General features: G+C 39.4%; 1 protein-coding gene across 11 annotated transcripts in view; it reads right to left on the reverse strand.

Annotated features, from left to right (window-relative positions):
• LOC122562032 (myocardin-like) overlaps positions 1–27,817 on the reverse strand; it is a 672,873-nt gene that overhangs the window by 25,954 nt on the left and 619,102 nt on the right. For all 11 annotated transcript variants that reach the window (XM_088000477.1, XM_088000479.1, XM_088000474.1 and 8 more), the window contains 3 exons: positions 17,502–17,677; positions 10,262–10,393; positions 1,678–1,934 (listed from right to left, as the gene is read on the reverse strand). In XM_088000477.1, the coding sequence (XP_087856603.1) occupies positions 1,678–1,934; positions 10,262–10,393; positions 17,502–17,677 (565 nt within the window). The remainder of the gene's footprint in view (positions 1–1,677; positions 1,935–10,261; positions 10,394–17,501; positions 17,678–27,817) is intronic.

Genomic DNA, 27,817 nt, shown 5'->3' on the forward strand with positions numbered 1-27,817 from the left:
TACAAATTCCAGCCACCCTACTCATCTACCAAGACCGTTGGCTCCCTCACCACCTTGTGGAATTTGTTTTGTAGGGTAGCCATGATCCTCTTTGGGCTCCTTTCTATCATCCCAGCAATGACTAATAATGAGCTCTAATGCTGCTGGGATTGATGGAACTGCCTCCACGGGCTGAAACTTTATCCTATTCTGAGGAGTACCACTATTCACCAATGTATCACACCCCTCGAAAAATACAATCTCAAGAGCTATAAAAGAGGTGGTCGATGTGAGTTCCACTGAGTTGTACTTGGTAACTATACTGTACTTAAGTTAATTTCATGAACAATCATCTCAATGTTGCAAAATGTTAATGCATGCCCTGTTGCAGGCTTGACACCATCCAGGCCAAAGCACTGCCCCACCCCCACCCCCACTCCATCATTCACCCTCTTAAAGATTTCCTCCTTTCAACACTGACTCATGGTGGCCTCATTCCTGATGAAGGGCTTTTGCCAGAAACATTGATTTTCCTGCTCCTCGGATGCTGCCTGACCTACTGTGCTTTTCCAGCCCCACTTTAATCTAGACTCTGATTTCCAGCATATGCAGTCCTCACTTTTGCCTAGCAGACATATTCTTGTCATCAGTGAGAGGGCTACTTTGATCTGGTTATCAAAAGGTTATAGTATACAAGAACTACCAAGATTCAACTATTGTTTTGCGAAATACTGAAGCGTTGGGACACAATGGAATCGAGTTACAACCAAAGCATCTACATGAAAGGTTCACTTGATGACTCAACATCAGTTCCGGCACGTTGTGGTAGATTTTCAACTCAGTTAACAGGCATCAAACTGTCATTGTGGATGGCATTGAAAATCAAGCACTTGCTATAAAGGGTGGCCAGAATGCTAGCTTTACATCTCGGTGGGAGGTTCAGAATCTGTCACTTTATTTCTGAAGGCTTGCATTTTAACATGCTGTGTCTTGCTAATGATCTATTTACTCTTTTTGTTTCTGTCTGATAATAACATGTCAATGAACATGCCCATTGTTTTTAACCTCAATTATATGTTTCATGTCCTACTAATTTCCAGTTTCACAATGACATGGAATGTAAGATGGGAAGCTCTGCTTCAAAATATCACAGTCAAAGAGTAATTGTAAAGGCTACAATATCCTGCTTCTTTACTTGCTCTATATGGCATGCACAAAACTGTGATTATTTGAAACTGTGATCTACCAATTGAAACTGCAAAAAAGCTGAACTTTCTCAGTGACAGTAAACCAATAATTTTAAATTTCCTGATGAAGGACTTTTGCCCGAAACATCAATTTTTCTGCTCCTTGGATGCTGCCTGACCCGCTGTGCTTTTCCAGCACCCCTCTAATCTTGATTCTAATCTCCAGCGTCTGCAGTACCCAATTTCACCCAACGTGTTCAATTCATTCACGAGTTGTACGACCCTTTGATCTTTTCCTTAAAAATTCTGTGTCTAAGGTCTTCCTCTCTCACTAACACCTGACAAAGGAGCAGCATTCCAAATGCTTGCGTTTTCAAATAAACACGTTGGACTATAACCAGATGTCATGTGATTTTTGACTTTACTTCAGAGCTAGTGAGATAGTGATGAGGAAAGCAAAGCTAAAAGCTCAAAAGACATTCAGCGATTTTCCAAGCTTCAGCCTACTCACTTGAGAGATGTGGCCAGAATGTTCTGATAATTATAATGATGCTGCTGATGGTGCTGCTGCTGGCTTAATATCTGCAGCTGGAGGAAGAGCTGTTGTTGCTGGAGCAGCCTGGCATAGGCTGAATCCATTGGAGGTGGGGATTTCTCTGGCTTTTGATCTGGTGGAATGTACTGGTGATACTTCAGTTTCTTCACCTTTGGTTTTGTATCCTTTGGCTTCTTGTGGCGCTGGTTTTTTCCATCAGGAGATAGTTTGGTCTAAATTTTATGGAAGAAATGAAAGGGAATATTTCAACTTTTTACATGTTAAGCCATGCGATAAGCAGATGCAAGAATATGAAATTCTGATTTATTCTTCCTGTTGCAAAAAAGAGTCTGTTTCAGCTGTAGTTTGACGCGGAGATCTATGAATTCAATGTGACATTTGATCATTTTACAATTTTCAGGTGGCAACAGTTTGAAGTCTATGACAGGTGAACACATGCCTCTCGATGTGATGGTAAAACATTTAAGACTAGAAATAACTGGTTAGGATAAAATGGGATGTCTCAAAGAATGGGGCATCTGGGGTCTAGTGAATCTCTTTGATAAATCCAATGATGAATTCACACTACAGGCTTAGCAATATTGTAACGCAGCTCTGGTTTTACTCCCAAATCTAAGCTTGCATTAAATAAACTGGGCTTTAAGGTCCAAATACATGGCAGGCTTAAACAGAATAAGTCTCATTCATCAGGCATTCTGCAGTCTCTTATTTTAAAAATTTGGTATCATGAAGGTCTCATTTATCACATCACCTTTTCTATGTTTTTCAGACTACGCTACACCTTGATCTTTTATGTAAATTTCTTAATAACTTAATGCAGATGCTCAAACAAAGCAAACATTTTTCAACAAATCCTGTTTTCTTTTGGACCTAATTGTTGTGAAACTAATTTTCCTTTTTTTTTTAAGAAACACTTCACTTTGCCAATATGCTTCATGCACAGATGTAACTCGTGATAATTTTTGAAATGAAAGTGATTTGGGTCAATTGAAAACAAAAAAAAAACTTTCTGTTCTGAGAGATTGTTCTTGACAATGGAGTATTCTGGTACTTATAATCATACTCAAAACCCATTGTGAAGGGATTGAATGGAATGAAGTAACAGATGAGTGCCAACCCTGCAGGAGGTTCTAAAGAATAAAAAAATGTCTGGTTATTATTAATAAATTTGAACCTGTTTTCAACATTCCAACCCCAGCATGCAAAAGAATCCTCAAAGAATTAAAAATTGTATCAAAGGTAAATTTTCAAAGCACAGCATCCTCAATCATTTTGCAACACACTGAAAGAATGCAGGACAGCCAATAAGCTGATATGATACATGGAAGTGCTGTTGGTTGGAATGTGTTAATACAGCAGGATTATTGTTTGGAAAATAACATATCATAACTTGCTACCTTGTGATGATAAATTCTTTTGAAAGTAATTAGTGCTGGATTTTCTATCCAACCAAAAGTCTCTTGTTGTGTACATATCAGTTCAATACTGCAGATGAATACACGATACAGTACATTTTATTGTATGCATAAACTTTTGTTATGTACATAAGAGGTATAGTTAGTAAGTTTGCAGATGATACCAAAATTGGAGGTATAGTGGACAGCAAAGAGGGTTACATCAGATTACAACAGGATCTGGACCAGATGGGCCAATGGGCTGAGAAGTGGCAGATGGAGTTTAATTCAGATAAATGTGAGGTGCCGCATTTTGGGAAAGCAAATCTTAGCAGAACTTATACACTTAATGGTAAGGACCTAGGGAGTGTTGCTGAACAAAGAGACCTTTAAGTGCAGGTTCATAGCTCCTTGAAAGTGGAGTCGCAGGTAGATAGGATGGTGAGGAGGGTGTTTGGTATGTTTTCCTTTATTGGTCAGAGTATTGAGTACAGGAATTGGGAGATCGTGTTGCGGCTGTGTGGGACATTGGTTGGGCCACTGTTGGAGTGTTGCGTGCAGTTCTGGTCTCCTTCCTGTCGGGGGGGTGTTGTGGAGCTTGGGGGGGTTCGGGGGAGATTTACGGGGGTGTTGCCGGGGTTGGAGGATCTGGGCCGCAGGGGGAGGCTGGGCGGGCTGGGGCTGTTTTCCCTGGAGCATCGGGGGCTAAGGGGTGACTTTGTAGAGGTTTGCAGGGTTACGGGGGGGCATGGATGAGATGGGTGGATGGAGTCTTTTCCCTGAGGTCGGGGAGTCCAGGGCTGGAGGGCGTGGGTTTGGGGTGGGAGGGAAAGGATGTGGGGGAGGACCTAGGGGGCAGCTTTTTCATGCGGAGGGTGGTGCATGTGTGGGGTGGGCTGCCGGGGGTTTGGTGGAGACTGGTGCAGTTGCAACATTTGGGAGGCATTTGGATGGATGTATGGGTGGGGGGGGGGTTGCGGGGGTGTGGGCTGGGTAATGGCGGGTGGGGTTGGTTTGGGTTGGGGTGTCTGGTCAGCGTGGATGGGTTGGACCGGGGGTCTGTTTCCATGCTGTACATCTCTATGACTTAGATGTTAGTCACAGCACAGAAGCAGGCCATATGGCCAAGCAAGTCCATGCCAGTGTTTTGGGTCCACCAGTAACTCTTTTCTCCTTTCTTTGTCCACCATATTAGGAAATCCTCCTATTCTTTTCATCCTATGCATTTATCTAACTTTCACACAATTGCCACTATTCTAGTTATCTCAACTATTGCTTCTGGCAATGAATTCTACTTTCTAAGTAGTCATTGCATAACCAAATTTCTCCTGTGTGCCTACTGGTTTTAATATTGATTACCTTTAATATATGACCCCTAGTTCAGATCTACACTGGAAATGGAAACATCTTCATTATGTCCACCTTAACAGAACAGTTAGAATATAAACAGTTAGGTGGCAACTGGCAGATTGCATAACTATTGGCTAAAGAAAACAGAAATTAGGAGTTTTTCTGGTGAGCAAAAGGCTGGAAGTGCTGTTTCACCATGTTTGGTTCTGACACCATGTTTACAATCCTAATGTGTTTATCAGGTCACCCTCAAAAAGTCCCAGCCTGTTCAATTTTACGCAAAAGCTTTAATTACTCATTTCAAACTAATCGTGCTATTAAATATATTTTACATTTTCTCCAGTCCTTCTTGAGATTTTTAAAATAATATGGAGATCAGAACTATTTGGAGTCTTCCAAATGTAGTAAATCAAATTTCTATCGACATTTCATATTGCCGATTGTACACACATGTCGCAAATTTATGAATGGATTTCTGAGTTCTATTATCTTCCTTCGCTGTATTAGCTAACCTCTACCAATTAGTTGCCACCTGCAAACTTTGAGATTGTACTTTCAATTTGTTTCCAATTGACTATCCCAGAGTGCAGTGGATGCTGGGACATTAAATATGACATAGTACGATGTTTAATTAGTAATGGGTTGAAGGGTTTCGGAGACTGGCAGGAAAGTGGAGTTGAGGCCGATGAAAACAGCCATGATCATATTAAATGATGGAGCAGGGTCAAAAGGCTGAATTGCCTACTCCTGCTGTTAGTTCTTATATTCTTATGAATCCAAACTGTTAATGTAATTGATGAGTAACAGTGGTCTCAGTATCGAACCTTGTGATACATCACTTTTGACTGTCAATCTGAATAACTACCTTTAACCCTGTCTCTCATGATTTCTCTTAAGTAGCTAGTGGCTATAATGTCTGCTGGTTGTTGTCTCACTGTTTATTTTCTAACCTTAGTCATGAGTTAAATTATTGAAAGGCTTTATAGAAGACCTTTTGCAAATCTAAATATACCTTTACTATGATCCTTACTCAGCCTTTCTGTTACTTTTTCAAAAAATTCTGTAAAGTTCAGAAATTATGATCTTGTCTTCTGAAATCAGTGATGACAACAAATCTTTGTTATATTTTCAACTTCCAAATATTTTTCCACTAAATTTTTAGGAAGGATTTTATTGTCTTTTCTACATAAACATGAAATCTAATTGCTTTAGAGCTCCAGACCTCTTCTATTTCTCTTTTCAAATACAGGAATTATTTTAGCTGTCAGACAGCCCTCTCGCATTATATACAAAAAACAACAAAAATCTACCACGTCTTAACTAACTTCCTTTAATGTACATCATTGCAACCCATCCAGTCGTGTTCAGCTGTTCAGCTTTTCATTATTTATCTTTTGTTCTTATGTCATGACAACAGAAAGAGAGGTAATCATGTCCACCACATTAACCCCCTGATAAGTATCAAGGTGAAATAATTAATTAATATTCCTGTGATTTGTCTGTTGCAATTACATAATTTTACAATAACTAGAACTTTTAGTTTATAAAATGTTCTGGGTGCTGTGATTTTAAATGTGTGGTGTATGAAGTGAAGATGGATCTCGACAGCCTTTCAGAGAGGTCTCCACTTACAGATCAAGTGGCAAGTCTGCAAGGTGGTGAGAGTTGTTTACACCGAGTATCATAGTGACCTCTCAGAATATCGCTTGTGGTAACGGGATGCTGGTCAGCATCTTGGAAGAGGGTTTGACTTTAAAGTATTAACCGGGAGCTGGGGATGCAGAAGGGGGCTGACATCACTTGCCTAATCTCCCCACATCAGAAAATGTTTGAGACACCTGGTAAATGAAGGAAGGCTTTAAAGCACCCATATACCATTCATATCAAAGGATAAGTTTAAGATTACAGATAATTAATTTACATTTCTCTCTGGGAAGAGGCCATGTGTGAGACATTACTTTGGAAATGATTATGTGAGTTAACAATGTTTTGCTTAGATATATATCAACTGTATTGGTCAAACTGGAGGAAGGCACTGAGAAACCCACAAGCAGGCCTATCAGGAATGAAAGATGTTTCTAATTTTGAGTCACGATACAAGTTTGCTCATAAGGCCCATGTTCAAACTGGGGAATTCTAAATCCATGAGCTATCTAAGAAGGGCTGAGGATTTGCTGAGCACAATGCTTATAGGAGAAACATTAAGACACTCTTCACTTTAGAAAGAAATTGGGAGTAGGAAAATATCCACAATGAAATGTTGTAAGCAGAGATAAACTCTAATTCAGTTCTGGGAGAATTCAGTAACTCCAATGTAAAAGTGGAGTTCTTGATTGAAATTAAAAGTAAATTTAATTTAAAGTAGTTGTGTGATTCTTATTCGTCGTTAAAAGTTTTTCCTTTAAAATGTGATTCTTGTTGCATGGTCTTTTTAGTTAATAAGTGGGAATTCAAATGTTTCTTTTAAGAAGTTACGAATGTGTCTGGAGACTGTAACAATGTTATTATCTCTGTGTTATGTACATTCCTTGGTAACACTAAACCTGTAGTGAATTTTCTTTTAATACTTAACTCTATCGAATATTTGATTTTTTTTTTAATAGTGCTTGATAGTTGAATATTGTAGCTTCTCTTTGCTTTCCTGTTTTTGTTTTAACCTCTTCTTCATTTGTCCTATTCCTTTATTCACTTAACTCATAGGTAGTCATGACTAGTTAGATAATTCTTGTTTTTGATGGGATATATTTCTCCCAGAGTTGACTGATTATCACTTTAAATGTTTCCCATCACTGTTATATTTCTCTCTTTCTTCCTAAATCGTTAAAGTTTACTTTTCCTAGTTCTATTCTCATCTCTTTAAAAATCAAGTGATTTTCAATTTATTGCCTTGATCTTAAAGTACATTTGTCCTCAATACTCTTTATCTAAAGTCTTACTGTGTGTTAATCACCAGGACAGAGCTCTTCAAAATTGTAAAGGGTTTTAATAGAGTTGAAAGGTCATGCATATTAGATAGTAACCAAGAAAGTCAATGATAAACCCAGAAGAAATGTTTTTACGCAGTGATAAAAATGATAAAACTCAATACCACAGGGAATAGTTGATGTGAACAGTACAGATGCATTTGAGGGGAAATTAGGGATATTTGAGGGGATGGAGATGAATAGTAATGGTAATAGATTTAAATGATGAAAATGGGAAGAGTGGAGAATAAACACTACCATGGACAGGTTGGGCTGAATGGTAAGTTTCTCTGCCATATATTCTATGTTTGCTATGTAATCCTATGTAGGTGCACTCCTGCACTTACTTCTCTTACCTGTTCACATTTCTCATCACTATGACTTTTTTTTGTTCGACTTTTTATGTGCTACATAACAAGAGTCTGTAAATATTGTCGAGTGTTTAGGTCCTGCACCCTCTTTCGCTTCCTTTGGCAATTATTAAATCGTTTGTTTCAGATTTCCCTACCATTTACTTTTCTAGATGGTTAAGTGCAGCATGCTTCCAAGTCACAAAATGTTTCTTTTTAAACTTTTCATGATTCATGAAAAAGAATTATCAGGTAATTTTTTTTTGGAAAACAGGAAGTGATAGAGAATGGAATCTTTGGAATCAACAGCATAACATGCTTTTCAGATGCTGTTTCCATTGTGAGACTGTGCCTGGGAATGAATCAAATAACAATTATGCTTTTACAGGATACTGAGTCATGGCAGTGTGAATGCTAAAAGGATGTCTCTCCTTGTAGAATAAGAGTAGATCCAGGAGACCGAGTTTGAAATTATGCATTGCGCAGGGATGAGGAGAAATCCTCTCTCTCAGAGGATTATGTGTCTTTGGGGCATCCTTCTCCAGAGAATATGGCAAGTAGAACCACTGAATATTTTTGGGGTAGAGCTAGATTCTTGATAAACAAAGTACTCAAAGGTTATTTGGGATAGACAGAAATGGAGAAGGTGAGGCCACAGTCAGATCAAACATGATTCTTTTCAACAGTGGAAAAGGCTGGACTACTCCTGCTCTTATTTTATATGTTCCTATGTAAAGGATCACAGAATCCCCAGTGTGGAAGCAGGCCATTTGGCCCATCAAGTCCATACCGACTCTCCAAACAGCATCCTACCCAAACACACTCCCCTATCCTATCCCTGTAACCCTGCACTTCCCATGACACAGCATTCACCCAGCTTGCACATTCATGGATGCTTTGGGCAATTTCACACTGCCAATCTTCCTAACCAGCATATCCTTGGACTGTGGGAGGAAACCCATACAGACACAGGGAAAACGTGCAAACTCCACACAGACAGGGTTGAATCGAACCAGTGTCCCTGGTACTGTCAGGCAGCAGTGCTAACCACTGAGCCACCATGCCACTCTGACAGGGATGAACTAAGATTTTGTGCCAAACACATTTCACCTCCTAACAAAAAATTGCACTCTATACCTGTTCTCAGGCCCCAAGGTGTTCAGTGGAAATTTTGTATTGAAATAAAATTTGACAGCTGTATCAGGAGGGATTTTAACAAGAAAACACAATAGAGTTTATTAGATTAGATTAGATTAGATTACAGTGTGGAAACAGGCCCTTCGGCCCAACAAGTCCACACCGACCCGCCGAAGCGAAACCCACCCATACCCCTACATTTACCCCTTACCTAACACTACGGGCAATTTAGTATGGCCAATTCACCTAACCTGCACATCTTTGGACTGTGGGAGGAAACCGGAGCACCCGGAGGAAACCCACGCAGACACGGGGAGAACGTGCAAACTCCACACAGTCAGTCGCCTGAGTCGGGAATTGAACCCGGGTCTCTGGCGCTGCGAGGCAGCAGTGCTAACCACTGTGCCACCGTGCCGCCCACCGTGGAGCAGCTGAACATAGAAAAGAAAGAAGGCAGGGAGATAAAGACATGGAGACGTTTCACAAGGCAGTTCCAGAGTTCAGGTTTTAGGGAGCTGAAGACACAGCTTCCATAAGCTCAGCAACTAAAATTAAGGATGCATGAGAGACCAAAACTGGGAAAAAAGTAGAGATTTGGAAGGTTATAGGGCTGGATGATGTTACTAAGATTTGGAGTGACAAAGTCATGGAAGGATTTGAAAACGGCAGTGAAAATTTTAAAACCAATGTACTTCCAGACTGGAAGCTAATGTTGGTCAATGAGTATTGTTGTGATGCGGAAATGGGATTTGATGTGAGTTTTGGATGACCTCAGGTTTACAGAGGGTGGAAGCTGGGATGCTGTCCTGGAGAATTTGGAAGAGTACTTTCTGGAACTTACAAAAGCATTGATAACAGGTTTGGTTGCACATTATATTAACCCACACCAGCTTCATATCAATGCGGACACCAGGCCACTGACAGTCTAAACTTATGTAAGTAGTACAACCTGTGTCTGATTTTAATGGGAATTCCAACTTGGACCAATCCAAAATTTCAGGAAATCAAAAGACTGAACTGGAAAGGTCAAAAACCTACAGCAGTCTGAATGACAGTAGATCTTGTGAAAGAAGAAACAAACATGTAAAAGTTGTGAAAACCTTTAACCCTCAGCGGAAGGGAACAGGAAGGCGAATATTTTTGTAACTATCCTGTTGCAAATAATTAAAAACATCATATTGACATTTTACTGAGTATTTCTGTTTTTTACATCCTTTCCACACAATTACTCCATTGTAACATTACGGTTTTAATTTCCCATTGAAATATCTCATTAAAGTATGTTTGATTGCTTTATCTATTGTGCTCTGATGATAATTCTCATTGGAGATCAATCCAAACTTACTTTAACTATAGCTGGCACTGGTATTGGTGTGCTAATCTGCCCATTCAGCTGCTTTTGGCTTCCTGGCTGGTTGATCTGGTTGTTAGATGTAGTCCTGTTTAGATCACACTGCTGGGAGAGGTGAGGCAAATACTGTAAAAAATAACAGAAAAAGTTACTTGGCTGCATGCTTTGTGGTTATTCCTCCATTTTCAGATTTGACTCTATTATCTCTTTGGTTGTCCACATAATCCTTGAGCACGAGGAAAAGATGCTTTGATACTGCATCATTTTTAAAAATATGCTCTGATATATCAAGTTTACAGACACATGGGGTTGTTCCTTATTCTGGGGACAACTTTATATTTATCTAAGGAGTGAAGAACTACCAATTTTTTTTATCTTATACAGCCAAGTCTAAAACACTTTGAAGGCTAAATTAATCTTTAGCATTTCACAATGGAACATCACATCATTAGTCAATGGAATGACTGATTCACCTTTTCGGCATTTCTGCTGCTGTTCTCCTCCACTGGTATTTCCTCAATCACTATGGTGGATATCATCCTAACATCAAACCCCTCAATAGCCAACTGCTAAGGTATGGTTTATTACAATGCAATCAGGCCTATTTATTCAAATTTCTTCTTTACCAACAAAATAAAGCATTTGTTACCATTGTAAAGGATTCTGAAAGTATCCCTGGTGAGGACAGCAAAGCTCAAATCTGAATAGAGTTTTGAACTAAGCACCAGGGGTGAAAATCTGCATTGACCTAGCACCAATGACAGTTGTATGTTCCAAAGCACTTTACAGTTTACAAAGCAATAAGATGATGGTAGCATTCAGTGACATACTTAATTATTCAAATTTCCAGTTCTCTTGGCTGAGCTGACAAGTTGCTGCTGATAAATTACAACTGCACAATTAAATTTGTAATAGTTATCGTGGAGAAAAATGTGAAACAACATAAAAAAAGGAACATTTCATAGTCTGAATTCAAATTGAGCTTTGCATATTGTGTGCTTGAGAGCTTGGTTGGCTCTTCAATCCTGGATCCACAAAACACAGACAAACATACATCAAGCTACAAATTCAAAATTATAAACGCATGAGTGAAAAATGTACACTGATAAACTATCTGCTTTGAAGAGTTATTTTGATTGTTTTAAAATCTCAGTTGTGTGACCATAGCTCTACAAAAGACCATTTAGAGGATTATTATAAAGCCTGAATAGATATTCATCAGTAATACCCCTAATGCTGCAGATGTGAACGGCATGTTGTTTTTAACAAACTCATAACACACGCACGATAAAGGCAGTTTCATTTTTCACCCAGTTCATTTCACCATTCCTGTCTTTAATCTCATTTATTCACTTTTTAAATTCATTTATTCTTTTGTTACATTTGTTCTCTCATGTATATTTTGGACAGAGGGTGGGGTATAGAACAGGCTTGAGATGGAAGCACTTCATAGACATCAATCAATGCTGATTGACTTTTTAAAAAGCAATCCTTTTGAAAATCTTCATTCAAACCTTCCCAACTGACCTCCGGGAGTAACCCTGCACACAGACTTAAAACAAACAGGTTTCCTCTGCATTATTCGTAAGATAATCTTAAACTGTCAGTAAGGATTGAGAAGCAAAATCTCTTGAGAGATCCAAACAGCAAAGGGCTGGAAAATCATGACATTGACAAGTCATCCAGCAATCCATTTCTAAGACCTGTGGCTGTTCAAGTGGAGCCTGCTCTACATTCCTGGCAATTATATACTTATGACTGTTTGACAGTCATTTATAGCTGAAACCGTTTGCAACAAAACTGTGAGCTGCAAATGGTTTTTTGACCTTGCAAATACTTTTCAAACAGTCTTGCATTTGCCAAACTAAGAGTAAGCACATGTAATTGGACCTCTCAGATACATAGAGCTATCTATCAGATCAGATGGCTTCACTTAAATGTTCAGACACGTGAAACCAATAATAGTTTATCAGTCTCATGCCACAAACTACAATTGCTGGCACATTGACAATTGTGCCTGGAAAATCATCATGCCCACTGCCAAGTGCACCAGATATTGGTATGAAGAGCCAGAGCTGCTGCCAAGAAACTGTCACTTTCAGTTCGACAATCATTCAGCAAACACAGGACACAGTACTGATCATTGCTCCCACCTGCAGTGTAATATTAATTTACCAAATATAAAGAATATGGAGACAACATCGTAGAGAGCTGACAGTAGATCAAAATTCATTCGATGGAGATTTTACACAAATGTCTCTGTGCCTAGGTTTCTGGACAATGTACATACAAATATTATTGTACATGTATATATCAGTTGAGTACATTATATACATGGACTCTATATACATAGAATATTTGTAAGTGCAATACAAAATACAGTGCTCCAGCACAGGGAAATCAGTATCTTAACTTGGATGCAAATGTTCAAATTTTGGCCTCTGTGAAACATTGAACAAATTCTGCCCATCCCTCACAGTATATTTATATATTGTTCAACTCTGGAATGTGTAATATGTAATTGTAATGTATGCAATCCATACTGAGATTTGTTGACACAAGAATGCATTCTGTATGTGCACTTTCTAAGGTCATACAGTGGATTCACTGTTGGACTACAACCTGGTGTTGTGTGATTTTTAACTAAGGTCATATAAGATGACAGAAATTGCTATGACCTTCTCATGGGCATTTCTATGATAACAAGGATTTCAAAAGTCTGACAAGCTCTTGCAACAATAAATTATCGAACAAAATAATAGTTAATACATAATCTTGGAAAGAATTCAATCTCCCAAAATCAGAGAAAATATAAAATGTTCCTTTACAACAAAACACTTTCAAAGCAGTTGATTACTGCCCTATGTATTGATGACAATGGCTGTAATTCTTTTGTTAAAATACTGCAAGCACCCAGCACATGAAGCTTTTAGAGTGTCAAAACACTGTTGCAATTTGTTGAAGGAAGAGATTTCCCATGAGATCTGAATCATGCATAAATTGCTGGACAAATTGTGCTGCTACACTACCAGCCTTGTGAAAATTGCATCATGCCATGAACCTCTCCATGTGTTATGAAACTGGTCCATTTACACTGTTAAAATGAGTTGAATTTGTTGTGGAAATCTGGAACTGGTACTCAATATATAGGCCCTTATAATGGCTGACTTAATGTTTTTGCCATGACATTCCAACTCACTGGTCCAAAAGGGAACAATCAAAATCCTGTAATCCTATAGAAGACGGATTGGATTCCTGCCTTGATTCATTGAGACATATTATTTAAGACCAGGGAGGATATGCTGGAACTGTCTAAAAATTTGGTAAGACCACGGCTGGAGTATTGTGTTCTCGAATCCACGTGATAGGAGAGATGTGATATCTCTGCAAAAGATGCATAGGTGATTTGCCAGGATGTTACCTGGGCTGGAAAATTTCAGTTATAAAGAGAGATCGGACAGACTGGGGTTGGTTTCCATGTCACAGAGGAGACTGACAGGGGATATGATTGAGCTGTATAAAATTATGAGGGACATAAACAGGGAGCAACTTCCCCTTGATGGAGGGATCATAGAACAGGAGTATAGATTCAGGGTAAGAGGCAGGAGGTTTAGAGGGCATGTGAGGAAAATCTATTTCACTCAGATGGTGGTGGGAATCTAGAATTCACTGTCTGTAAGGGCAGTAGAGGCAGAAAGCATCATAACATTTAATAAATATTTAGATGTACAATTCTGATGCCAAGGCATTCAAGACTGGGAAATGGGACAAGAAGATAGAGGTTCTTAAAATTTCAAAAAATGTATGCTTTGCAATTTTCCTCTCCATCTCTTTTCACAATTTTGTTGTACAATCTTTATTTCCCTCTCTGTATTCCTCTTTTTGTATCAAATTTGGCTCTAATTTCTTCTACTTTCCTCACTGTCTTTTCTATTTATTCCTCTCCATCACTGAACTGGTTTCGGGGGATAATCTTGTTCAAGTCGAAAAGGGTGGTGCTGGAAAAGCACAACAGGTCAGGCAGCATCTGAGGAGCAAGACAGTCAACATTTCGGGCATAAACCCTTCATCAGGATAATCTTCTTGTTCACTAAGATCCTAGATGCCTGTGTATTTCCAGAAGAGTATGCTATTGGGAAAGGAAGAAAAATCTAACAAGCGGAATATTCCGTCAGATGACCTATTCCACTTACTCTGGCCTCTAATTGTTTCTTTTTTGCGATTATATGAAACCCTTACAGCTCATTTTATCAATAAAGTTATACATTACTCGTAGAGCTTTACGATCCATTCATCCCAGCCTTCCCTTCTGTTTCAAAACCCAGTCATTACAATGAAGGTCCACAGGGCATTTACATCAACCTGCTGCTGTAATGCTGGAAGCAGACTGGTGGAACCTCTGGGAAAGTGACAGAAGTGTCAGTTTCCATTGTGGAAACCTCCTCTGAGACTCTCCCCTTGGAGCTATGAGAAAAGATCCTTTTTGGGATGTCAAGGGTTCACATCCTGGACTTGGATTATCCAAGGCAAAAGTGAAGACTGCAGATGCTGGAAACCAGAATCGAGATTAGAGTGGTGCTGAAAAAGCACAGCAGGTCAGGCAGCATCTGAGGAGCAGGAAAATTGACGTTTCGGGCAAAAGCCCTTCATCAGCTTTACCCGAAACGTAGATTTTCCTGCTCCTCGGATGCTGCCTGACCTGCTGTGCTTTTCCAGCACCACTTTAATCTAAACCCTTCACCATATCCAAGTCAATAAAGTGATTCATTGTATTAATTCACATACAGATTCATGATTCACTCTATGTTCTTTCCTCAACATCTTGGCTGGATCTGTCCTGTACTGAGGTCATCGGCCCTTCTGCACTGCTTAGTCATTTAAAAGAACTATCTGAAAAGTGAGTTTTGGCAGGCTTCTCAAAGTTTTCCATTAGATCAGAAGATAAGTACAAATATGTACAGTCCTTTGGTCCACCTTTCTTCCAGAAACATCTTACATTCCTTCCATTCCACTATCTATATTTCTTAAATAATTCAAAGGTTTTTCACTTGCTTTACTGTGAATTCCATTTCATGTGTAAAGAACAGTTTCCTGACTTCAGTCTTAAATTTATTAGTAATTATTAATTTATGAATAAAGATTCTATTTCAAGACTGCGAGAAATTATTCAGATAGGCAAAGCAAGAAAAATAAATTTAATTTTAAATTTCAAGACATTCAAAGAATCAATTTATGATTTGAAGGAATAAGGCTTCACAGTTTTAATTATTCCCTTTTTGGGTCAAAAATGGCATTGCAGAGACTCACATCCAGCTATGAAAAGGGTTCTCACCTCATTAATGACCAGTCCTGAATTACTGTGGTGAACTTAATTCATTTGAGCCATTTCTTGAAACACATGGGGAGTTGATAACAAGATACCATTTTTGGGAGGTTAATTGCAATGCAGTACAAGTTGACATATTCTCACATTCAGTTGAAAATAACTACCTACATTTACCTTATCATACATTATTCTATATGCCCCTACAAGATCATTTTTCCACTGTCTCCATTCAAGTTCAAATTTCTCTAAGACTTATCATATGTCAGATATCAAGTACCTTGAACCATTGTTATGCTGCTTTTCTGAATTTCCTACAGCTACCTTGCTTATCCTCTGGAATACAGAGACAAACAAGTATGGTCTGAAAAGAACACTGCTTAGTTATTGAACATGTCTTGTAGTCGACTGATTTGATATACACAGCTCAGCGTGCTATTTGCTTTAGCTCTGCACAGAAACATGAACAAGAATAATCTTGCAATAGATTTGCATTGAGATCGTGGTGTCCTTGGTGGTAGCTTAATGAAAATTTTCTAAACACTGCAATTTGAATGCAAGGCTGTGACAATGAAGTGTATGCTCCTGTATGGCCATTTTAGTTCATCAGTATAGAAGTGGCATCTGAGACATTGGTAAGGTTATTTATTGCTGTTGCCTTGACGACTGAGTGGCCACTTTTGAGGGCGTTGTGAGTTGGCCATGTTATGTGAACTAGAGTCAGTTTTTTAAAAAATCAGGTCAGCCAGATGTGGCACGCTCTCTTCTGGTGAACCAATGGGTTTCCGAGGCAACCTAGCTATTTGAATGGTTATTTTCTTCAGGCCAAATACTACAAGAGGCATGGAAAGCAATTCCACTACCTGTCAAAATGCTCAAATTTACTACCATTAGAATTATTACCACACAACAAAACACTTTTGAAACATCAACCTGAATGTTCAAAGTAGTTACAAAACCCTCAGTAAGGAAACAGCCCAGGAAGAGATTTGCTTCAGTTATAGAGTCATAGAGATGTACAGCACAGAAACAGAACCTTTGGTCTGACCCATCTATGCCAACCAGATATCCTAAATTAGTCTAGTCCTATTTGAGTTATAAAATCAGGTCTGTATCACCTCCTGATAATGGACACTGGAGCAATGTATATTTGTGCAAGTTTATATATAGATGCAAAACAGTGCTCATTCATCCAAATGTTGGCTAACTTCTGATGCTAATAAATGGCCAATTAAATCTCTGATGATACCAGGAACCAGGGGAGGTGATGGCCTGGTGGTATTATTGCTAGACTATTAATTCAGAGTCCCCAAGGCTCCTGGGTTCCAATCTCATCATAGCAAATTGTGGAGTTTGAATTCAATAAAAATCCAGAAATTAAGAGTCCAACGATGACCGGGAATCAATTGTCGGAAAAACCAATAAGACCTGCTGATATCCTTTAGGGAAGGAAACTACCATCCTTACCTAGTCTGGCCTCCATGTGACTCCAGACCCATAGCATGTAGTTTACTCTTAACCTGCCCTTTGGGCATAAATGAGAGCCTAGCCAGCGATGCCCTCATCCCGAGAATGAATAAAAAATCAGAAGCAAGCTAAATTCAAACAAAAACTCTCTGTCTTTTTAATCACTTAGAAACTTGAGCACATTGAAACTTTGCTTCACGCTACATGTGGTGACAGTATTAGAATTTGCTACAAATGATTTGCTCAAAGTCAGTCTGATTGATTTCAAATCTAACTTACAATCTCATTTACAAAATAGCAAAACTAAAATCTTTTCACACTGGCATCAAATATGAGTACAATTAATTTATTAAATTATCCATGGTATGAAAGGTACCAAGCAAATTTGTTGCAAACAGAGAAATAATCTTGATCAACTATTTCAGGCAAAGAGTGGTAACTTACCTGTATTGTAGTAGTTGCTAGTGGTGATGATGACTCTGTGAATTTTGGCTCAGATGGCGAACTCTCTGATCCCTGGGATTCCTGACTTCTGGGTTGCTCTGGAGACAGTGCATCATTGCTGCTATCTTCCTCAAAGGAAAATGTATCAGGGGCTTTTGGGAAATTAACTTGGCCAACTGTTGACAAAGGAAAAAAAACCACAATATCAGCCACTTGTTTGCACAACATCAGGTGCAGTTTGAATTTTTGATGTGTGTATTTTCTTTAGGTTTCTAATGAACCAAGCAACAGCTTCTGAATGTAATAAAATGAAATACCTTGAAATATGCACTTAAAGGTGCCATTTAATTGTATTGACATCGAAGGCAAATTCAATAACAAAACTGAAAGGCCAATTCCATTATTTCTGGGGGCAGCAAGGTGGCTCAGCAGTTAGCACTGCTACCTCACAGCACCAGGGTACCAGGTTCGATTCCAGCCTCAGGCGACTGTCTGTGTGGAGTTTGCACATTCTCACCGTGTCTGTGTGGGTTTCCTCTCGGTGCTCCAGTTTCCTCCCACAATCCAAAGATGTGCTGGCCAGGTGAATTGGCCATGCTAAATTGCCCTTAGTGTTAGGTGCATTAGTCTGAGGGAAATGGGTCTGGGTGGGTTACTCTTTGGAGGGTCGGTATGGACTGGTTGGGCCGAAGGGCCTGTTTCCACACTGTAGGGAATCTAATCTAAAAAATTATTATAATGATTTCCTGCGGCCCCACTTAGTACATAACAAACAGGATTGCCTAAAAACAGTGCAAAATAATGCATTAATTTCACAGTACATAATGTTATAGAATCACCTTATTAAGTTATTGCCTTAGATCACTCTATCATGCACTGGTTTTAATGCGTGCATTAGGTTTTAATTTTATGGTTCAGTGTGGAGTCTTATTCTGAAATTACTGAGACTCCTGACCCATGTTACATGTCTCTACTTTGTGACAGGAAGTGAACTAGTCATTCAATGCCACCAAAGTGTGATGACATTTACACCCAATGTGGTATCACTTGTGCCAGTTTATTGAAAAGTAACTCATGGTTCTCAAAGTTGCTTTCCTTCTCTTTGGAACTGTATAGCATATTTTTTTTGAAAATGAATGTGGGCAATTTATTTCACTAAAAATGCTCACAGAGTTATTTAAAGATGTCAGCAATTAATGTAAAGAAGCATACTAGAGATATATTTTCATATGAGGTCAGAAATGTATTCCTCACCCACTCTTTTTTCACTTGCTTATGATTAAAGATGGTGTAAGGCATGTGGCATCAGCCTTTGTGTCCAATGCAGTAAGCTGATTTGTATACACAGCCTGATGCCAAAGTATATCATCCTGAGCTTGATGCGTGCTTTTCCAATTGTCTAACAATTATTTTAGTAGCCTGTGGGACTGAACTTGGCAGCCTCACTCTAATACTGAGAGGGTTTTTTTGAAAATACAAATACAATGGTATGTGCTGATGATAATTGCCATTTTACAATATTTAATAACAGATTTGAAACCAAAACAACACTCCTGATGCACAGTAAGAAACTTTAAATGAGAAAGTGTGACTGTAAATATTTATATGTAAATCTGATATGAACAAATATTGGATTATTTTCACAAATATTTGATCTGAGGTCAGGAACGCTATACAATTTCTACTCTTTCACCCGATATTAAGTATTTCCTCAGTCAATTCTCCACTCGGGACAGATCTTGTATGCCTCAGACAGTCAGCACTCTGTTGTTCACAGTATTTGTTTGAACGTCTTCTGACATTCATTCAACGAACAAAGTTTGCTTCATTGAATCTATAAAAAGAATGACCTATGAACCATAAGGTGATATTTTGTAAGAGACTTTTATTAGACGTGGATTTCAATCTACTTTGTGGACAAGATAAAGCATTGTTAAAAACAAAATTAAACCCATTATAAAATAGAAAAAGTTGCCAAGCTCATAAGGCAACAGAATATATGTTTTCATAACAGAGGAGTTTTAAAGCTTTCTAAAATATCTTTGTGGAGACTAAGGAATGTGCACTGCTGTAATGGGACATCATTATTTTTAAGATAGATATATACAAAAGTGAACTCATGAAATGACTCATACTAAGTGTTATTACATGCCCTGCTTGTTGTCATTCACTTGCGCAGACAGCAGTGAATGGTCATGTCTATACAGACTTGACAAAATGCTTTTACTACAGAAAGAACACAATGTTCCTGTGGCAAAGACTGAATCATAGAATGAAGTCATTTGAAGGTTTCCTTTAGCCATGCTCTGTTACTATCAGAGTGCATAAATTGCTAGGAAGTTTTCCAGGATTATGGGATCACACTGACAATAGCTCTTGACCTCGGAGGTCTCCTGATAACTGAAGTGTTGAGAAATGGGACTATCTTGACATAGCCAGCTGTAGCTGTTGATGGGGGCAGAACATTAGGTAATGGAATGGAGACTGTACCTTGCCATGTGATCTGACAAACAGCAATTCTGGCATTTATCATTCAGTCACACACTTAGTCAAATACAACAAAGGGAAAGCAACAGCACTTCAGTGAAGTTTGGAGGAGAGAAGTTTTTAATTCTGCCACATAACCATCCTGTCAGTATCTAACTGACTGTTGGTTTGTACAATGTAATCAAAATGTTATCTGACACCTAAATGTCCTATAATAGCACCTTATACCTTAGACAGATCTTCAGAAACAAGCAGTTTTTCAAACAGTTGTTCTTGTTGCAACAGTAGAAACTTTACTTTCTTCTATTAATACTAATAAATTATTAAATAAACCAGAAGAACCATTTACAGGCAGGAGAAAATATTTACTGATTGAAATACAACAAGAGGTTGTTATTGTGGTAAAGTGTGCATTGAGTATAGGATTTGGGTAGTCATAGTGTGGCTGCACAAGACACTGGTTAGACCACTTTTGGAAAACTGTTCAATTCTGGTCTCCTTGCTATAGAAAGGATGTTGGTAAACCTGAAAGGGTTCAGAAAAGATTTACAAGGACGTTGCCAGGATTGGAGGCTTTGAGCTAAAGGAAAAGGCTGAATAGGCAGGGCTGTTTTCCCTGGAGCATCAGAGGCTAAGGGGCTAAAAAGTTTCTAAAATCATGAGGGGCATGATTTTATAGTCAATACCTTTTCCCCAGGGTAGGGGAGTCCGGAACTAGAGGGCATAGGTTTAGAGTAAGACGGGAAAGATTTAAAAGGGACCCAAGGAGCAACTTTTTCACGCAGAGAGTGGTACGTGAATGGAATGAGCTGCCAGAGGATGTGATGGAGGCTGGTCCACTTACAACACTTAAAAGTCATCTGGCTGGGTATATGAATAGGAAGGGTTTGGAGGTATATGGGCCAAAAAATGCTAAATGGCACTGGTTAAATTGAGCTTATCTGGTTAATATGGATGAGTTAGACCCGAAGAATCTGTTTCCGTACTATACATCTCTGTGACTCTAAAACAATTTGTGTTGTTTGTAAATCAAGTGCAACAACACTATGGCCTGTCTATTCATCTGTATCCAATTTTAAAATCTTCCTTTGAACGCAGAATCAAAACACAATTTGTGACATGGTTTGGACATTGCACTGTGTCACAGACACAACAGTCCTTTGTTCGAACCTGCCCAAGACTAATGGATGAATAGTCTACTTAGTGGTTGGGTTGCCAACCCTCCAGGATAATCCTGGGCTTTCCAGGGATTTCAGATTGGTCTGAATATCTCTCAAGCAACTCAGAGAGGAAAAGTAAATATAAGCATCACAAAAAAAATGTTGTCTTCTCTTCTTCTGAGGTTATGAAGTGTCATAATTGGGGAAAATAGAAACTTGACTGAAGTTGGACAGTTGCAATTTGGAGATTGTGTGATGACAAATCCAAACAGAGTTGGGATGAACAGTATAAGAGATGGAAATGTGCCATTCAAGTGTAGAAGAGTTTGCATCTTAAGTACATTATTGGTGCACAGGAGAAAGAGCTCACTTAGGAATCTTTGGTGGACATCTGAAATGGGGAGTAGTTCTTTCCCCATTATTAACATCCCTTGACTGTATAAGATTGTATATTTTATGGCCTTAGTACAATATTAATCTTTAAGAAAGAACAGAAATATTGGTCAGACTGCTGTAGACGCCCTATATTAGCTGGTTCACTGACACTTTGGAAGAATGTCTTTTGTACGACTCATGCTTATCTGAAGCCCATTTCAACCCCGATGGCTTCTGCCTGCAACTCTGCAAATGACTGCACTCCAATAACGCAAAGCAAACAGCATAGCAGATGGTCAACATGGCTTGGCAATACAAACGTGTAGACACATATGCTTTGGGTTTGTCACTGTCACTCTTATTTAAAGATGTCCTTTCACATGATTTATACATACTGATGCATTACATGCTACAGAAAATATTGGACAGCAGTATTTATGGACTGATAATATAAAACAGAGGGCTCTCATTACAGACACTGACATCTAGAGGCATGCAGGCATACTTTGAGAAGCAAAAGGTCAAAGCTGTTAACTATAAGAAAACTGTGAGGCTCACTCCTGGGTTCCAATAGTAATATTATGGCAGCTATTGCATGGTTTTGAATACTTCTATCACTGCAGGAGGAACTTTACTTGTCTGTAAGATCGTTAATATCAATCTTCTAGTTTTCCTAGTCTGATACTTTGCCCCACTTTTACCCATTAATGCTTATTTTAATAATGAGGTCAAGCATTTGAGAACAAACTGGAGGCAACCTTCTTTTTCTTTATTCACTCATGGGATATAAGTGTCACTGGCTAAGCCAACATTCATTGCACATTCCTTATTGCTCTGGAGACAATAGTGGTGAGCTGCCTTCTTGAACTGCTGCATTCTTTGGGGTGTAGGCACACTCACAGTCTGGGGTTTTGACTCACCAACAGTGAAGGAATGACAATATTAGTTCTAAAATCAGATCAATTACTAGAGTGCATCCTGTAGGTGTTCTGCATTGCACCACTGTGTGTCTTTGGTTGAGAGGAATGAATGGGGAAGGTGGTGAGTATAGTGCCAATTAAACGGGTCGCTTTGTGCTGGATAGTGCCTACCTTCTTGAATGGTACTGGAGCTGCACCCACCCAGGCAAGTGGAGAGTATTCAATCACACTCAGACTTGTGCCGTGTAGACAGTAGCTAGGCACTGGGGATACAGGAGAGGAGTTCTTCACTGCAGAAGTCCCAGTCTCCAACCCATTGTCACAGCCGCAATCTTTACATGGTTGGTCCAGTTAAGCTTTGGGTCAGTGATATCTCCTGGAAAGAACTGAGATATTTCATGCAAGAAATTCCCTTTCCCTCAATTTCTTCTTGCATAACATTCAGTGTTTTTGACTGAAGCATGAAATATAGACATGAGCAGCTCATTGCTGCCTCTTTCAGTTTAGGCAGTGAATGTTGGTGAGCTGTATAACATTGGGAATATTTACATTCAAGCTCAGTTTGTTCCCATGGAACATGCAAAGAATTGAACAGGGATCACTGCATTAGTGACCATGAAAGGCAATCTTTACTGATAGTTTCTTCTTATAGTCCAGTGCGATAAAGCATCCAGTTCTGATAACTTCTAGCATGTGAAGGGTCAAACCTGAAACCTTCATCTATCAGTGTGAACCAATAAGACCCCAAGAAATTAACTTACTCACTGAGTCACATGGGGAGTTGCAGAACTTTGTTTAACTTTGAGAAGCAAGTTGGACTTATGTCAGCTAAATAAGGCACTGATGGTGATTACTTAGTATTACATAATTCAATCACTAATATCACATCTTTAAAATATTACAAACACTTGGTGAAAAATGCTCAATTAATCTATGGCTCAGTAAATAAGAACCAGAGCTAATGATAAGTTAATGTCTTATTAAATCATGATAAACTAAATGGGATTGAAAATATCTCAATTTTCTATCAATGCTTCGTTGAGAAACAATCATCTATACGATGTGAAGCTGATGGGTGCCATACTTTGCCTATCTTCAGCTGAGCCAATGCACGAGTGTACTTTGCCACAGGAGCCTGAGAGTCTGTTGTAATCTTTCAACATAATGGATTCAGCCTCTGCGCTGGACTTTATCCTTCCAGGCTCTGTGCTGAAGGTGCTGACAAGGACCTGGGTATAAACAGCTTCTGATTCACCCTCCAGCTATGCACTGGATATCAGCAAACAGCCAGCTCCACATCTATCTGCTACCTCAAATTACAGTTCAATTCAAACATCATATCTTATAAACTTGGCAGTGACATGGACATTAGTTATGGTTAAAGCTGTCCGTATTGTGAATCTTTTTAATTCTGGTTTGAGGATTAAGCCAATGTAATTTATTCAGCCTCCTTGTGATTCATTGCAATCACAACTCAAGTATCCTGCACACAGTCTCTAGAATACAAATTATTTCATTCGTCCATGTGTTGTGGCATACTGACCAACAATGTAATAAATATTTTGAAGAGATCTTACCAGAGGCTCTTTGCATCTACTACTGCCACCTTCCATCAGTTAAAGAAACAATGAATTGATGAAATAACGAAAACAACATTGATCACCAACTGCATTCTTCAAAAGCCAACAGCGAGCAATTTTCTATTCTCTTCAATGTCACTGACACTTGATTCCTTTAAGTATGCAAGCAAAATGGTCACTACACAATAAAATAATTTCTTTATGGCCCCCTTATCTAGATATTAGCCACATACATCATGGATGTTGCTCAAGAAGACTGCATCATTCCATGGATATAATAATGTCAGTGGGTCAGCAACAGGCTTGTAACGGTGAGAAAGAAAATGCAATCTCAAGAGGTAATGTAGTGGCTGGTTCAGGAATCTTGTTCCTCCACCAGGTACTTACACACGGTTTGAGGGCAGAACTGATAATCACGGCTGTAACACTGTCGCCCTGTACAATTCTCAGTCCCTGCAAACCCATTTTTCCTCCTGAGACGGTCAGATCCCTTGCATGTAAAAGGTAACACTTTCCCCTTCTCCATCACCAGCCCCTTTTAATGCACATACAAGAGCATGTTCATTTTAAACCATGCTCGAAAGCCAATCCTTTAACATGGAAGCTATTACAATGTTTTATAAAAGACAGAAATATATATGTGTACTTAAGGGCTTTTGCCAGAAATATCGATTTTCCTGCTCCTCAGCTTCTGCCTGACCTGCTGTGCTTTTCCAGCATCACTCTAAGCTTGACTTCAAAAATACCCATGTAGTGATTTGCAGAAAACCAACAACACACCACGATGTGATATAATACTGAATTGAAAATGGCTTTTTTGCTTAACAAATTAACCCCTACGCAACACAATGGTACAACACAGCTAACAATCCTGCACAAACTAAGACAATCTGTGCTTATTAACTTTAAAGAGCTGAAAATTGTGGAGTCTGAAGACCAGTGGATGTAGTGGTTAACCTTTATTTTATGGAGCATATCACTGAAAATGCACTTGGTAGAGTAAGATACAAATAATGACTCAAAAGCAAATGTCTCCAAAATACAGTACTTGCAAGATATCAAAACAGAACACAGGTGGCATGGTGGCACGGTGGTTAGCACTGCTGCCGCACAGCGCCAGAGATCTAGGTTCAATTCCCACCTCAGGCAACTGTCTGTGTAGAGTTTGCACATTCTCCCCGTGTCCGTGTGGGTTTCCTCCAGGTGCTCCGGTTTCCTCCCACAGTCCAAAAAATAGGTGAATTGGCCATGCTAAATTGCCCGTAGTGTTAGGTGAAGGGGTAAATGTAGGAGAATGGGTCTGGGTGGGTTGCTCTTTGGAGGGCCGAAGGGCCTGTTTTCACACTGTCAGTAATCTAATCTAATCTAATCTAATCAGAACATTGACATCCATTTATCACCACCAAACATGAACTGTAACCAGGGAAGAATTCCACATGAAAACTGCAAGAGAAAAGATACAAGCTAACGTGACACCATCAGCAACCCCAAAGACCAATTTCCTTCAAAACAGATGGAATTTTCCAGGTGATGTTGGGGCCTCATCTGTGCTGTGCGTCCCATTGGGATGTGCTGTCAGCAATCTGGTTTTCCTTGAGCTCAATGGGCAGACAGTTGCAGGCAAGGCACTTGTGGTTTTCTGAAAAGCCACCTGTACAGATGGAAGTTTTAATAATGGTGCAGGATCAATCCAAATCCCTTCTACGTAATGATTCAGAGATACAGAACTAAAAATCAAAACTGCACTTTTAAATGCCTGAGTTTTGCTGCTATGATGCAGAGCAGTCCATTTGCTGGTATAGAGATCTACATCGCAAATTGTTGATGGCAAAAGTCAAATAATCATGGGGAGGCTGCCATGCTGTGTTGGCAGTGGTATCTGATAGCTTGGGTCAACTACATTTGATGCCAATATCTAAATATATTTTTTTACATTACATTACAGTGTGGAAACAGGCCCTTCGGCCCAACAAGTCCACACCGACCCGCCGAAGCGCAACCCACCCATACCCCTACATTTGCCCCTTACCTAACACTATGGGCAATTTAGCAAGGCCAATTCACCTGACCTGCACATCTTTGGATTGTGGAAGGAAACCAGAGCACCTGGAGGCAGACACGGGGAGAACGTGCAAACTCCACACAGTCAGTCGCCTGAGGCGGGAATTGAACCCGGGTCTCTGGCGCTGCGAGGCAGCAGTGCTAACCACTGTGCCATAGATCTTGCTGTGACGTTATAGTATATCCCAAGACATATAATTTGACACTGCACAAAAATAAATTGTTTGTGTTGCTGTTCATACTTTGAATTCTGCCCTAAAAAGCTTTTGGGATAAGTTTAGAACAATAGCTAAGACAATAACATCCCCAGCTGACGACGTGTAAGGCCTCAATTCCCCAAGTGTAAGTAAGTAAGTCCTTTATAAAAACAAACACACTCCACAGACATGTCTAATCACATGTTACCGTAACTGGGATTTCTACCCCTCAACAAGTAGGTGGGTTCAGGTTGGCTGGGAGGTTGAAATATTAAAAATATATTTTGCTTTTGACCGGCCAAATTCTGGTTTTCTTGAGATAGGAGAAAGGTCAGCAACCTCTAGATTATAATGATGCCAAGAACCTCATTGTTAAGCACTCCTTTGAATTAATTCTATATTTTCTAAATCTCAAGAAAGCCAGTGGGTAAAAGGATAGAGAAGTTAAATGCTTTTCCCATTCTCGATTCAGATGACTTGTTTAACCAACTTAGATTGATCAGACCCTTCCAATCTTTCTGTGATCTCTTGTGTAAGAATAGGGTGAATATCCAAGGTATTTTCCCCAGGGTAGTGAAGACCAGATCTAAAGGGCCCAGGTTTTAGGTGAGAGGGAAAAGATATAAAAGGGCCTTAAGGGACAACTTTTTCATGCAGAGGGTACTGTGTATATGGAATGGTTGCCAGAGATGTGGTGGAGGCTGGTACATTTGCAACATTTAAAAGGCATCTGGATGGGTTTATGAATATGAAGGGTCTAGAGGGATATGGGCCAAATGCTGGCAAATGGGACTAGATTAATTAAGGGTATCTGGTCGGCATGGACGAGTTGAACTGAAGGGTCTATTCCCGTGTTGGACATCTCTATGACTCGGTGACCTCTTTAATTTGATCTGTCCCCGCCCTTCCTCAGCAGCTACCTCTCCCACTGGCCTCTGAACCCCCTACTCCCCTCCTCCGACCTTTCTGATCCCTCTCTCCCTCCTCTCAAACTCTAGTCATGACCTGATATTGAATACCAACCCCTCAGCTCAATGGCATAACTGCATCTGGAAAACAAATGTTAGCATTCATTGTGCCCTGCACTAAATTAGGCGGGGCATGGAGGTAAAATCACTCCTTCGAGTTTCCCAAACTCCAATCAGCAGCATCTCGATCTCTCTCAACGATCCTATTCACTCACTGAAGATCCAGCCCACTTTCTGCTCTATCTTTAAGCCAAAACCTCCTGATGTCAGTCATATATTTGCCTATTAATAGGTTGAACCCATGCCCCATCTCCCCACCCTTTAAAATTTGCTGGAATATTAAATAGGAATTATGATTCCCATTCACTGTTTTACATTTGTCTGTAAGATAATCTCTTAAATGATCTCATTCTCAGTTTTTACTTGGAACTCAGTCCTTGTGCTATCCAGCAGCAGAAAACAGGGAAACTGAAAAATGAGATATACTGGTCCACGTCGTCAAAATAGAGTTATAGAGGCTTGACATCATGGAAGGAGATCCTTTAGCCCATTGTGTCTATGCTGGTCA

Source organism: Chiloscyllium plagiosum, unplaced genomic scaffold (assembly GCF_037043375.1).
Source record: "Chiloscyllium plagiosum isolate Xiang-an unplaced genomic scaffold, Cpla_swu_hap1 HiC_scaffold_25, whole genome shotgun sequence".
Lineage (NCBI taxonomy): Eukaryota > Metazoa > Chordata > Chondrichthyes > Orectolobiformes > Hemiscylliidae > Chiloscyllium > Chiloscyllium plagiosum.